At 38.8% G+C, this 14,989-nt stretch overlaps 1 protein-coding gene across 9 annotated transcripts; it reads right to left on the minus strand.

Moving 5' to 3' along the window:
- Positions 1 to 4,523: 4,523 nt before the first annotated feature.
- LOC137947943 (digalactosyldiacylglycerol synthase 2, chloroplastic) lies at positions 4,524 to 14,469 on the minus strand. 9 transcript variants are annotated; one of them, XR_011111568.1, is made up of 9 exons: positions 14,303 to 14,460; positions 14,067 to 14,175; positions 13,405 to 13,504; positions 12,953 to 13,084; positions 12,815 to 12,858; positions 10,262 to 10,659; positions 9,858 to 10,173; positions 8,848 to 9,770; positions 8,326 to 8,461 (listed from the first exon to the last, which is right to left on the minus strand). XR_011111568.1 is itself a non-coding variant. In XM_068793816.1 (6 exons), the coding sequence occupies exons 3-6, from the start codon at positions 7,292 to 7,294 to the stop codon at positions 4,740 to 4,742; spliced, it is 1,416 nt and encodes a 471-aa protein (XP_068649917.1). In that variant the 5' UTR covers positions 7,295 to 7,329; positions 8,326 to 8,461; positions 8,848 to 9,505; the 3' UTR covers positions 4,524 to 4,739. The 9 variants fall into 9 exon arrangements, 3 of the variants coding, with proteins under 3 accessions (XP_068649917.1, XP_068649916.1, XP_068649915.1); XR_011111566.1 differs by having other exon boundaries at positions 14,283 to 14,460; XR_011111570.1 differs by lacking the exon at positions 14,303 to 14,460 and having other exon boundaries at positions 14,067 to 14,267.
- Between the last annotated feature and the right edge of the window lie 520 nt (positions 14,470 to 14,989).

Below are 14,989 nucleotides of genomic sequence, written 5' to 3' on the forward strand. Positions count from 1 at the left end.
TTTTAAAATATTCATATAAAAATTACTGAAAAAGTTGAAGAACTTTTCTAAGAAATTAAATTTTAATTGAAACTTGAATGAATGAATGATACAAGAGATGGCCTATTATACATAAAATTGTAACATGTGGTGCAATACATGTGGGTTTGTAGAAATCTCTAGAGACTAGTCAATGATTTACTTTTCCATTGAGATCCGAAAACTTTAGAAATAATTTAAAATTCTAAGCTATATTATCTTTCGTAGGGATAATTTGTAGGATCTTGATTGAGAATATTTCTTCCCTAGTTTTTATGATCTTGATTGAGAGGATTTTATCTTCCTTTTCTTTTTTCTTTTGAAGGATCTTGATTGATAGAATCACGAAGAACATATTCCCTTATGAACAATGTGGGAGAATTGTCTTTCATGGGATTTTGATGTGGTTTGTGTTGCATGAAGCCATGTGGACGTGCATGACTTAATTGAGTTGGTTATTGTCTGAAATCTTATGGTAGACATACATACTTGGTTGAGTTGGTTCTTGTTTGGAATTAGATTGTGGACATGCATGAGGAGGTAGACATGGACGGCTTGGTTGAGTTAGTTCTTGCACGAAATAGGAGGTGGACTTGCATGACTTAGTCGAGTTGGTTCTTGCATGAAATGAGGTGGTGGATGTGCATGAGAAGGTTGACGTGCATGGTTTGGTTGAATTTGTTCTTGGATAGAACAGAATGGTGGATGTACATGACTTGGTTGAGTTGGTTCTTGCATTGAACGAGATGATAGACGTGCATGGGGAGGTGGACGTATATGACTTGGTTGAGTCAGTTCTTGTATGGAATTGGATGGTGGATGTACATGGTTTGGTTGAGTTGGTTCTTGCATGTAATGAGACGGTGGACGTGTATGGCTTGGTTGAATTTATTGTTGCATGGAATGGGATGATGGACATGCATAACTTGGTTGAGTCAGTTCTTGTATGGAATTGGATGGTGGATGTGCATGGTTCAGTTGAGTTGGTTCTTGCATGTAATGAGACTGTGGACATGTATGGCTTGGTTGAATTTATTGTTGCATGGAATGGGATGATGGACATGTATGACTTGATTGAGTAAGTTCTTGTATGAAATTGGATGGTGGACGTGCATGGTTTGGTTGAATTGATTCTTGCATGTAATGAGACGGTGGATGTGTACGGCTTGGTTGAATTTATTGTTACATGGAATGGGATGATGGAAGTGCATAACTTGGTTGAGTTGGTTATTGCATAGAATAAGATGGTAGACGTGCATGACTTGGTTGAGTTAACTATATGGAATTGGATGGTGGGCATGCATGAATTGGTTGAGTTGGTTCTTGCATGTAATGAGATGGTGGACGTGCATGAGGGAGTGGATGTGCATGGTTTGGTTGAGTTGATTTTTGCATGAAACGAGATAGTGGATGTTCATGACTTGGTTGAGTTAGTTCTTGCATGGAATGAGATGGTGGACATGCATGACTTGGTTGAGTTGGTTCTTCATGTAATGAAATGGTGGAAGTGTATAGCTTGGTTGAATTTGTTCTTGCATGGAATGGGATGATGGACATGTATAACTTGGTTGAGTTGGTTTTTGCATGGAATAGGAAGGTGGACGTGCATGACTTGGTTGAGTTAGTTCTTGTATGGAATTGGATGGTGGACGTGCATGACTTGGTTGTATTAGGTATTGCATGTAATGAGATGGTGGATGTGCTTGACTTGGTTGAGTTGGTTCTTGCATGAAACATGATAGTGGATGTGCATGAATTGGTTGAGTTGGTTCTTGTATGTAATGAGATGGTGGACGTGTATGGCTTAGTTGAATTTGTTATTAAAAGGAATGGGATGATGGATGTGCATAGCTTGGTTGGTTCTTGCATAGAATATGATGGTGGACATGCATGACTTGGTTGAGTTAATTCTTGTATGGAATTGGATGGTGGACGTTCATGACTTGGTTGAGTTGGTTCTTACATGTAATGAGATGGTGGGCGTAAATAAGGAAGTGGATGTACATGGCTTGGTTGAGTTGGTTCATGCATGAAATGAGATGGTAGACGTACATGACTTGGTTGAGTTAGTTCTTGCATGAAATGGTATGGTGGTCATGCATGACTTGGACATGCATAACTTATTTGAGTTGGTTCTTGCATGAAGCAAGATGGTAGACATGCATGACTTAGTTGAGTTACTTCTTACATGGAATGAGATGGTGGACGTGCATGACTTAGTTGAGTTAATTCTTGTATGGAATTGGATGGTGGACGTGCATAACTTGGTTGAGTTGGTTCTTGCATGTAATGAGATAGTGGGTGTGTATGAGGAAGTGGATGTGCATGGCTTGGTTGAGTTGGTTCATGCATGAAACGAGATGGTGGACGTGCATGACTTGGTTGAGTTAGTTCTTGCATGGAATAGGATGGTGGTCATGCATGACTTGGTTGAGTTGGTTCTTGCATGAAGCGAGATGGTAGACATGCATGGCTTAATTGAGTTAGTTCTTGCATGGAATGAGATGGAGGACGTGCATGACTCGGTTAAGTTGGTTCTTGCATGAAATGAGATGGTGGATGTGCATTAGGAAATGGACTTACATGGCTTGGTTGAGCTGGTTTTTGAATGGAATGGGATAGTAGACGTGCGAGGCTTGGTTGAACTAGTTATTGAATGGAATGGGATAGTAGACATGCGAGGCTTGGTTGAACTGGTTCTTGCATGGAATGGGATAACAGACATGCAAGGCTTGGTTGAGATTTACTTTGAGAGTGTTGCATGAAAGTGGTTGAAAATAGTAAATGTCTTCACAATTTGACCCATTGGTAAAGTATTCATACAACTTTAATCAAATATATTAGTAGAATGGCAAGGAGTAAAATTCACACAATGTTTAATCTAATCATTTTCATTAGTCAAAGTTACAAGTGTGTCAAAAGTTTTACCTCCATGAGATGCTAACAATGTTGATGTCACAACAAATTACAAAGAAAGTATGTTACATTGAAAAATAAAACTAAGTTTTGTGTATCAGGTAAAATATCTCAGACTAGGAGCTCAGTCAATAAAAAATAATACCTTAAATTTGAGTAGCTCAATCAATAAAAAAAATTTGCCTCTTCAAGAAATTATCACAAAACTAGGACACCACCCCATGGGAAACCACATATTAAAACCAGATGAAACACAATAACTATTTTGATTGGTGAAGGAATAACATGGTTGGGCAATTCTATTTGCAGGTTGGTGATGCTCAGCAAACTTGTGGATAATTTTTTTGTAAAACTTAGTTTTTGAAATTCGGTTATCTTAAACTTGGTTAATGTGGGTTAATGTGAGGAACTTGCCCCAAGTCATTTAACCTTTTAGCTTATGCTATCCTTCATTCGTTTATTTACTTTGTAGCAAATTCCTAGTAGCACAATTTGTTAGTGTCTCAATGCCCACCTTTCATAAGTTACCGTTAATGTAATATATTCTTTGGGCCCCAATTATGAGGAGTACCAATATCGATAGTGAGTAAATTAGTTAGCGATTTCGGCTTAGACGCTAATGAGGTCAAATTGTGACCGTAATAGTTATTTGTGAAGAAACTATAAAATGAATAAGGAAGACGGGGTTCGGGGGCAGTGCCCCCGATAGCGGAGTTTGGGGCGTCAGCCCCGACGGGGGTCCAAGGGAACTGGCCCCCTGGCGGCGGGGTCTGGGGAAGCTTCATGAAGGTCACTGGATTGCATGCAGCAGCCATTGCGTGAAGCAACCATAGCATGCAGCAGCCATTGAGTGCTGCAATGCTTATAAATAGACGAGTTCTTTAGCAACATCAGCCTTCCAGAATGAGACCTCTTCCTTGTTACTCTGTTTTGTTTTAGTTTTTTCTCTTGTATTTTTGCTCTGTCCAGAAGCCGTTGAAGCTCTTCTAAGAGCGTGTGATAGGACGCAACTTTCTTGTATTTGTAATAGATCAGTGTTGATTTTCTTCTTGATTGTTGTTTAGACGTTCCTGAGTTGAGCTTACTCTGTTTTACACAATTAACATTCTCAATTATAATTTTCATAAAAATAGCTGCAATTTCAATAATACTATTGGACTCAATCACCTAACTAGTCTTCAAATTTGTTTTTTTTCCATTGGTTTTGCACTGTTCTTGCTTTTTAACGTTCTATTCAGGCGGCTGAATCTCAGCGGCGAGGATTGGATTTGGTTTTCAAGCAAGAGAGAAGACAGATTGAATAGAAACTCTGTGGTGTTTGAAACCATGAACACTGAGAGCGGGTGTGAGACTTACCTAACAAGAACTGCCGTTCTCCACACGTTCATGCCAGGGAAGGAGTTGTTCTGACTAGACCTTGACTGAGAGTTTTGAGAAAGTCTTCAGCAGACTTCCATTTTGGCATCTTGAGATTTTCTGGGTCTGTTTCATATCATACCTTGATTTGGCTCTCAATGTTTGTTGCGTTAGAAGTTCCTCTTTGATCTTTAAAAATTTGCTATTACAGGGAAATAAAGGAGCCATTGATGTTCTCACAGACAAATACAAAGTTTCATAATGAATCAATCCAGCCTGAATCCAGCGGCTTGCATCCCCTAAAATGCAAATCTACATTATAAAGTACAAAGCACATGCATCTGCTGTTTTCGAAGCACTTGAAAGCATTCAGGGCATCAGAACAACTACGGTGAAACCCACCCACATCATAATGTACAGGTGAATCAAATAGCACCCACATCACTATCCTAAGTGCTCAAGGGTTTCAATCCAAGCGCTCTGCTTTGCTCTTCATCCGGTTGCAGGCTGTCGGGGATTGCCCCAAATATTCGACGAGCTGTCTCAATCCCAGATGCTTTATAATGTACATATGCTGAGGCATCTTCTATAGTCTTCCTCAGATTTGGAACCCTGAGAGATGTTGACATGAAATTACCTGCTGCTTCGGAGTTTGCAGATTCCTCAACAAATTGTTGATTAAGCTCAGCAGCCTCCAAAAACCTCTCTGTTGCTGCTTCCCATGATAATTCATGTCTTTGTGAATCTGTTAATGGAGAGGGCATATCTTCCATTGCTTGGAGGGTTTGTTTAAAAAACTCATGCTTATGCTCATAAGTGCGACAGTTTGGAAACTGTTTGAAAAAATCATTTGAAGGATGGTTGGCGCATACTACAATTTTACCCATGGCAAGTGCTTCAGCTGATGTTGTGCAAACCACATCAGTTGTGCTAGGATTTATGAACACTTTGTACCTGCATAAAAAAATATCACACTCATTAAAAGAATCAAAGCCGATTTCTGGGCCCCTGAGAAATATCAGATCAGAAAAATATCTAATGAGAAGCTCCTAGATTGAGGTATCATACTCGTGAAAAAGAGGATCTGCGTGGTCTCGTCCTGGGTAGACGTTAACTGTCAACTTCAATTTTTTAGCTGCTTCTTGCACTTCGTGAGAGTCTTCCCCATTGCCATAAAGATCTATCTGAAGGCCTTTTAACTGATGCTGGTATTTAGAGAGTAGCTGTAGGAGTTCTCTATATCCTTTACTCCACACCATCTTACCGATATAGTAAGCACCCTTGGAGAAACTTTGTTTCCCTGTTTGCTGCAGTTCATGCATCTTCCTGCCAATCTCAAGAAACTTCGGGTTCACACCATGAACATTGCAGATAATAGATCGGGGAAGATCCTGTGTTGCAGCTGACAATCTTATGACCTGGAACAAAATGGGAACTTAAAACATCCATTTAGCTGCTTTAGATGAATCAGAAGACCAATGTGTGTGACAGAGGAACTGCTGAAGGCAGTTTCCGCAAGATTTTTAGTGCCAGAAAATGATGTAGAGGAGTGAATACTCATCCTTGAGCAAGAAACATCTAGTAATTCAAGATTGCAACTTCAAATTGATCCTAACAATTTTTTTTTTTTCACATTTTAATAGCATGCTAACTACATAAAGATGCTTGTGTATCTTAACATGATTTGAGCAAATAATTGGTTCGGCCTACCAAGTGTCTGCAGAGAGATGTACTACATAATGCACGAGTCTCGTGATTAATAAGGAATTAGTTCATTTTATGCAGTACGTTTAATCTCAGACCAATGCCAACATGCTTATTATAAAATGTTTACAGCAAAGAAATCTTTACACACTGCATTGAAGCTAAATTGTGATCAAAGCTAAAACTCATCAATCACCAAAAGTGTCATCAAATATGGTGATAACCATTACTTATGATTTATCTTTTTGAAAGAATTAAGATAGCAGGCATTTAAATAAACAGCACACAAGGTTGAATAATGCATAATTATAAAGCAGAAGACAATTAGTAAGAAATCAATGAAGAGGTACCTTGTGGCAGTATATCAGAACAACCCAACTGTTAATGTATTTTAACAAAAAGGCTTGGAGCCCACTTTTCTCTCTCTTCACATATTCCAAATAATTAGTGTGAACAACCCCGATAACTCGCCGAAATTTTGTTTTCCATCTCTGTCCATGATGATACCAAGTAAGATGTTCAGGTTCTTCAAGGACAGCAACATCCGCTTTTTCATCAGAAATGATCTGAGTGATATCTCCAACAGCCAAAATGCTCCTTTTCTCTGTGGAGAACTGCAAGTTGACTAAATAAGACCTGGCTCTAAACTTTAAAAAGATCCAAAGAAAAAACCTAAAAAATTTGCTTGCCAACCAGTACAATTTCAATAAATTAGAAAAGTAAATTATAATACTTTTTTTAAAATAGTGCTGATAAATTATAATACTTTTGGAAGGTCACAGTTGAAAGATCAAATTAACCCAGGGGTCAACCAAGGCTGCTCGTCAAGCTACTTAATACCACTAGTTTGATTTTCCATATAATAGAACAAATAACAAGTGTTCTTCGGGAACTACAAATTAATATGAACATGGACGCACAACTCAATGAGTAAGTGTATCTCCACTTTGGTCAAGGCATAACAACTTTTAAACATTGAAAGTGGCATACACAGGACAAGTACCTTTCCAGGATAGAAGCATATATTAAATTCTGATATAAATCCAACCCTCTCTTCAAGCCACCCTCGAACGTACAGCTCATGCTCTGATGGTGAGGGAAATGTGATTTTGTCTGGATAAACTAGTTGTTGATCTTCAAAAGACAGCCAAGGAATCACTAGTGTAACTTCCCATTCTCTACACCTTGCAAGATAAGCAGCACGAAACAAAGGGTTGACAGCAGTTCCAGTCATCCATGGAAGGCTTGCTGTAGTAAAAATAGCAATATTTTGTCTTCTGGCCATTGATTCATCCCGCATAGGGTGCTAGGGAGAACAAAACATGGACAACCTGTCTATGAAGATGAAGACATGATCATAATAAAATCATGAAAAAAGTAGATATTATAGGTTAAAAAGAAAAAATAATTTAAAGAAACCCAAAACAGAGATGGTTCATTCTGTCAAAATAAATAAACAGAGAAAAAATGTGAGATGCATCACCAGTTGTAAACTTGCTGGAAGCAAGCCATAGCATTTTACCGCCCTATCGTAGTAATAATACATAGACTGTCATAAAGTTTCGAGTTTCTATAAAAAAAGGGTTAGACATATCATTGTGAACATAATGCCAATTCAGCCTTTTGTAGTGTCCACAAGACTATTTTAAAAATTCCTTGGAATTCAATAATATATAATATTTATGCTTTTTGCTAATGGTACTAGTGGCTATTTTAGTTCATACTAAAAGCATGCCGAGTTCCCAAAAAAAGAGTCGATGTGCAGCTTAATCAATGCGCCTACAACAACTGATTCTTTACCAAATAAAAGCAAGCATACCTAGAAATCTTTCTCACTATATTAAAAATAAAAATAAACAGGCAAACAAAAGAGTTGGCCTAATAAGATAAGCCAATGATACAGACCTAATTAAACCCATAGGAGTGGTTTTCAGAATCCAGATTTATTGAGAGTTTTTTTTTCTTGAAAAAAAAAAGAGGCATATTAAGATTTTATTCACATATGGCACCATTAGAATAAGATAAGTATAAGGCAACCAGGATAAACTTGGAAGCATCACACATACAGAAAGTAACATTTTATAAAAGACCTCACTGGTTGCCCTCTATAATTGGTGCTCTTACTATTCAATGTTAAGGCCACCAGTAGCATAGCTAGAAACCAGCGGAGGGACCATTTGAGTAATTCAACCAAAAAAGGCACTTCTTAAAGGTGGGACATCTCTTATAGATGATAATTCTACAAAGGTGGGACACCTTATGATCAGAAGGGAAATTTTACAACCGGCTGGGTTGATAGGATAGACAATCTCTGAGCCAAAAGAGCCTTACCGGTGAAGGTGACACTAAGTCAAGGGGCTTGGAGTTGGGGGAAACTCCCAGTATTTTATCAGGTTCAAGAAATCATGTAATCCAAAAAAGATGCCAGAACGCTTGAAATTGTGATTGCGGCGAACAAAATTGTTAACTGCAGCAAGTTATCAACCGGAAATAACAAAATATTAACGAGAAACAGCAATAAGGGTACACAGTTCGCAATTAATCCTCAGATCATAGCCAAAATCAATAAAAAAATGCGTAAAATCCGATAGCTCATCAAAATATGAAGCTAAATAATAAACTTCCAAATTCTGTACAAGCCAAGCAACACACGAAGGAAAAAAAAAACGACAAGGCACATGGAAGACAAACCATAAATTCTTAGCAAAAGATGGAAAAGAAGAACGAAATGAAAAACTCTGACGTATATTAGAAAAAAAAAGGCTATCCCCAACGAAGAAAATGAAACAGAAATAGGTAAAAAACTCGGTCCCCTTATTCATAAAAGATCTGCTAAGAGATGTACGTCGTTACCTCTGATCTTGTGAGTTCTTTTCGTAAAACCAGGAGAAACTTTAAGTTGCAAATGTAAGATTCAACTTTCAAGACGACAATCAGGCTTCATCGCTCAAGTCTGGATTCTTCTCACGCCGTTTCTAACGTGCAATCGCTGCGCAAGAGGACGACAGGTGGACCGTGGACGAAAACTTTTTAACTTATAGCATATAAGAAGACGCTATGTATCTTCCAATGGTAATTTTAGAACGAAGATTGCTACATTTGCAACGTCACAGCAAACCATGTTAGCTGTGACATGGCAGCTTGCGTGGAAGTCTCCACTTTCTTCTCCCCTAAAATTCCCGGGTTTCTTGCCACTGTACCTCGCCTCCCAAATCGACCCATCCCGACAACAATCTTCTTCCCAACAGAAGAATGAGACGTGTTACAGAAAAATGGGTATAATCCGCAACCATTTTTTGCCTTAGGAATAACGAGATTTCCTTAAAAGGATGAAGGAGCTCGAGGGAAAGAAAATGACCTACTTTCCCAAACACACTTAGTATAGACTTAAATGGATTATTAAGGATAACTTAATTTTCAGAGTTTCAGATGTGAGTACATCCTGCACTCACAGATGATTTATTAAACTTTATTTTCAGTTGATTCAGATGTGAGTACATCCTGCATGCGTCTTATGATTCACTGGAACCATTTTCCACTGCAAAATATGCAAGGGCTTCACCCGTTTGGGCTTGTTTGGAGACGCGGAGTTTCCTGTACTCGCCGTAGGTGAAGGGCCGGTAGAGACGAGGGTGATCAGATTTCACCACTTCAGCTGGTGCATCAATGGCTTCCTCCTTTGGCCCAAGCACAAACATTGCCAGAGAGAAGCGCGCCTCTGCTTCCTTGCACACCACGCGGTGCTTCACATTGCACAATCTGCCATTGCTCCATGCCTTCATTGTACACCCACACAACATTTCAGAACTCCGGAGAACCAGCAGTAAACTCAGTGAGCCAGCGGGTCTCTAGTCTTCACGTACCTTGGCCACGTCTCCGAGGTTGATGACGAGCGAACCTGGAAAGGGATCGACGGCGACAAAGCTGCCGGATTTGTCCACCACTTCAAGCCCCCCAACAGAAGTGTCCTCCAGAAGTATAGTTAAGAAGCTTGAGTCCGTGTGCGTGATGACACCAATGGATCCCACAGTCTTCTCCGTGAAATGGTACTTGTTGATCCTAAACTGGCATGGCCAACCATCGAACAGATCAGAGGTCAGCCCCATGCTCGCTGCTATCTGCCGCCCCATCTCCATCCCCAGCTCGTGTAATTTGCTGCCGAACAATTTCATCGTCTCTCTGCCGCAACAGTTTTTAACTTACTGTCTCAATCGATTCAAATTGCGGAGCGGAAAAAATAATTACTGGAGGAAGAAGCTGGAAATACCTCTCATGAGGAGTTGCATCCAACTGGGAACAAAAAGTGTCAAGGGCGTTGCCGGAGATGATGTCATAAACCCCAAGTGCTTCGTACAGTGGGTAATCAGGTTTCAGCGCCACGTACCCGCTTCCGGGGATTACTTCGGTATTCCGACGTTTAATCTCTTCCGGCCGATCAAAGAGGCTTCTCACGACTGACTTCACCTCCGATAAAAAAGTCGAGGGAATATTATGGTTGATCAAACGGAAGCAACCCCAGTCCTCGCACGCTTGCAGAAGTTTCTCGGATTGTCGTGGGAAGTCGTTCAGATCGATGACGGGCACGGCGATGATCTCTGAAGCAGCCATGGTTGTCAATGGAGCGAGCCGCCGTCTCCTAAATGATCCACCAAAATCAAAGATTCCCTGCCAAAATAACAAGTCCAACCCACAAGATCAAACTGCTTGAGTGTCTTGCACAACCAAAAGAAAAATCCAAATCTTAACACCCTTGAAAAATGGCAAGGGAGGGAAACAGACGCAAAGGAGATTGATTCTTAATGCTAATTCCAGTTTAAAGTTATAATACTGACGGCATTGCTTGTACAACAAAAAACTGGGGACCTCAAATTCATAAACCAATCTGAAACGGCAAAACCAAACAATAATAATGATTTTGGAACTGAACTTTCATGGGGAGGAAAGCCTACAGGTAATGGCGATGAACAACCAAAAAGCATATTTTGACAGGAATTCACAAATCTGCATTTTTAGTAAACCTTCATCGGTTCGAGGGGATTTAGTATATAAGGAAGAGTTACCAACAACATCATAGACCTTCCAAGTTTTCCACACGGAGCATTAAAATGAAAACTGCCAAAATTTGCAAATTTCAATGACTTCGGAGTATTATTAAACTGCACCTCAAGAGTAGTCCTGCTGCTCCTACTAATGCAATTTCAATCCTCGCTTCCCATCTCATTGGGAAACAATTTGATTGGAGCCTAGTGATTAAAAACCAATAAACAAATAAATTACTCAAGATTTTCTCCTCCCTACTTCACTGCTTGTCAAGACCAGGAGGTAATATTTAATTCAGCTGTCAGTATGACTTTCTTTCCTTTTCTTTCCACCAGTTCCCTTTATCATTCTTGAAAAAAAGTCCTAATTAATTCCTTAACTGCTCCAATCAGTAACACCTCCCTTCTCCATAATCTTACACAATATTGTATATATGTTAAGCAGGCTCCTAACACCTAACAGAGTATCCAAAACCCGTTCATAACTTGAAATTAAATACTACAATCTCTCTTCAGGCCATAATCCAATACCCCAAAGCTGCAACTCTCATATCTTTCTTACATAAAACAGTCAGAAGATTATCAAGATCAGGACTAACCCATTGAGTATCAATTGATGTTTCCAAGAGCCTCACGAAGTGGACCCTCAACAAAATTGTCTCCAATATCTTTGAAGCCAACTCCATTTTCTCCATCGCACCCTTTTCAATCAAACAATTCATGAACCAGCTTGCTTTTTGAACTCTTTCACCCTTAAATAGAACTTCAATCACTGACCTAAACAAGGCGGGATTCAGAACAGACCTACTTTGAATGATACCATCCAAAGCAGTTTTTGCATCTGCTCAACTAGCGCTTCATGAGACTCCATATCAGGTGTAACTCCCTGCCTACTTTGAACCATACCATCCAGAGCAGTTTTTGCATCTGCTCAACTAATGCTTCATGAGACTCCACATTAGGTGTCACTCCCTGCCTTCGCATTCTTTAAAACTCAGTACCCAATTCATGAGCCCCCTTCCTTGTAATGACCAACAACCAAATTGTTGAAAGCTTAATATGAAATCTAGACATGTCTATGATGAATTATCATCCTCCTGCTCAGGTTGGAATTCCTGCTAAAGAAGAGGATGGAACTCACTCTTTGGTCAGCCAATACTTTTGCAGATCAACTTACAAAAGAGAGTGTTTCCCATCCTCTTCTTGTTGTCGGGAATTCCTTCTCATTATGATAGTAGGGCTGGAATTCCCTCCCTTTGTAAGTTCTAATATTACATTGCTAATTCTTTTGCAATAAATTATTCATCATTTCAACAGAAAAGAAAAAAGAAGGTCGAACTAGACGGATATATATTTCCATGGAGACCTTACACACCAACACTGACATCGTTCCGGCTTAGAGGGATTACATACTAAAACTTATTCTGCAAGAGGTTCACTTATCATTGCTGCCACAGGAGGAAGACCTTCAGCAAGAGCATTATACACGTGGTTTATTGACCATCAGAAAGAGTCGCTATTAGTGAAGAAGAGAATGTTAAAGCAAAGTGCACTTAAGCAGCTTCCAGAAAACAATATATAAATGAAGTTCCTATGCTCAGCTGCACACCACAAAAAAGCAGATTATACAAGCAAAAATGCCTCTGAAGTAAACACCATTTTGAAATTATTCATGGCGAAAAAGAAAAGGAAAACAGATGAGTGCTAAAAAAAAAAACAGGACAAGGGGTTTTGTAAGGTAAGATTATGTGCAATTTAAAACCACAAAGAAATGGCGTTACCTGGTCTCTAAGACAGAAGTTGCTTGATTGAGCAAGATAATGACCTAAATGGAACCAGAGAAGTCATTAAGAAAATTAACATTTACTAAGAGATTTTTACTTAAAAGAAAAGAAAAAATGTAACAGAGCCAAGGGAACCTTTGGCGGGATCTTCAGGTATGAAAGCCCAAGCTGGCCCAAGTGTACTGCTTCGCTACTTCTCCTCCTTAGAAATTGATAAATGGAATCTATGCCAAGTAGGATATCTTTGGTCTATGGGTGATGATGGTCCTATATCAGTAACAATACACAATGAGTCAAGGTCAAAATGATAACATAATCATCATCATCATGAACAGATCCTTGTCCAAATACTGGTTACAAGATCATACTACAAGAATGTAGACAACCACTTTCTTGAGAGAGATTATGCAGAAGGACATTCTTGCAGCAAAAAGAACTTTGGAGCCAGACAGTAGATTGACTAATGATGGCTTCTATTGCTAGCAAAATAATATAAACAGGATAACTCGTCGTCCCAGGTGCTTGCAGAAATTAAACATGTGTTCGATGGGAAGAGCAAAGAAATTGAGACCTAATAAGTTTCTTACAATATTTTGGCTGCTTTAATGATTTCATCATTTAGCTTACTTCAATCCATTGCATCCAATTTGAATTATAGACTCCATCACTTGAGCACAACTGGCTATTCTGGAGTCAACTAAAACTTTCTAAGGATCTTTATTATTCTTGTAATAATGAAAAGCAATGAAAGATGATGGTTTTCCAGGTCACATAATCATGCAGAAGAGCATTTTCATCAAATTCTTTTCTAAATCATTCATCTTTTTAATAGAACAGAAATAGGAGACAAACGAAAAAACAAAACGTCCTTTTGCATGTTGATCAAGATCTGCAAAATCATCGTTTTTTTAATTGTTGACCAATTTAGATATAATATACCTGCAAATGGAACTTTTCCATCAAGACACAAGTTTGATTCATGTGAAGAAATCAAGGGTCAAGTAGGATGAAATCCTTCAATATCTAAAATTGTGAACTCGGATGAGCAAAAAGTTTGATTCATGCTAGAAAATCAACCTTACAGCTAGAAGTGAATGAAAATAAAAACATCACCCACTACCAAAAAATGAAATGCGAGATATTTTTAGATGAGCTAATCAGAGTAATAATGTTGAATAGAAGCGTGGAAAAAGGATATGTTACTCGAAGTCTACAGCGAAAGAGAAAACTTGCCAGCCCGCAGGGCTACCTTTAGCTACTAAAACGATTTCTTGAAAGTAAACCAAATCTTCAATAATTGTTGTAAGAAACATTAAAGATCATGTCAGTCCCCTCGTTTCATACCGTCAAACGCCAAGCTTCACGTACAAAGTGATTAACAAATGTGAGTTAAACAACCAATTCACAAATAAAAAACCAGATAGATGGAGCAGACGAATTCGATGCAATAAAAACTTTCTAGTACCATGGCATAAAAAGTGTTACCAAATGATGAAGATCAGACAGAAATGAAGAGAAGAAAGGAAAATTAGACAGAGTGATGAGAAGACTGGCTGAAGAATCAACTCTTACATATCCGCGTGATTTATAGAAACAGCCATTTCCAAAGACTAGAATCAAGAAAACCGAATCCTTCCTCGGACGGCAGACCCGATTGGAATGGATACCCGATACCTGGCCCTATTCTCGCACTTATCATTTTTATTTGTCGATTTTGTGTTAATATTTTAAAAAATTAAAATTTTCTACATACTGAGTATAAACTTAATCCATTTTTATTTAATTTTTAATCAATTATCAATTTTGAATTAAATTAACTAAAAATCAATTTCTTCTTATTCTACGTTTATGTTTATGATCATTTGAGATTTTTTCTTATTTTTAAAAATCTGGTTTTTAAGGCAGCTTTGTCATTCATCACTCGAAAATTTCACTCATTCAGCAGCTTTTAGAGGATAGATAGAACTATATGGGTGGCTTCGAACTGAGCCGGTTCATGTTCGGATCGGTTCGACTCGTTATATATCGAGTTCGAGCCGAACTCGAACTCATAAATGGGCTCGTTTACGTTAACGAGCCGAGCTCGAGCATAGCCAAGTTTGGCTCGCGAGCCTACTCGTTAATTTAACGAGCGGCGGGATGGGGCAAATTTTCGGGAGTCTAGCACTCTCT

Source organism: Aristolochia californica, unplaced genomic scaffold (genome assembly GCF_029961685.1).
Source record: "Aristolochia californica isolate CCGP_79_NKW_82.1479 unplaced genomic scaffold, dmAriCali1.0.hap1 SCAF_13, whole genome shotgun sequence".
Lineage (NCBI taxonomy): Eukaryota > Viridiplantae > Streptophyta > Magnoliopsida > Piperales > Aristolochiaceae > Aristolochia > Aristolochia californica.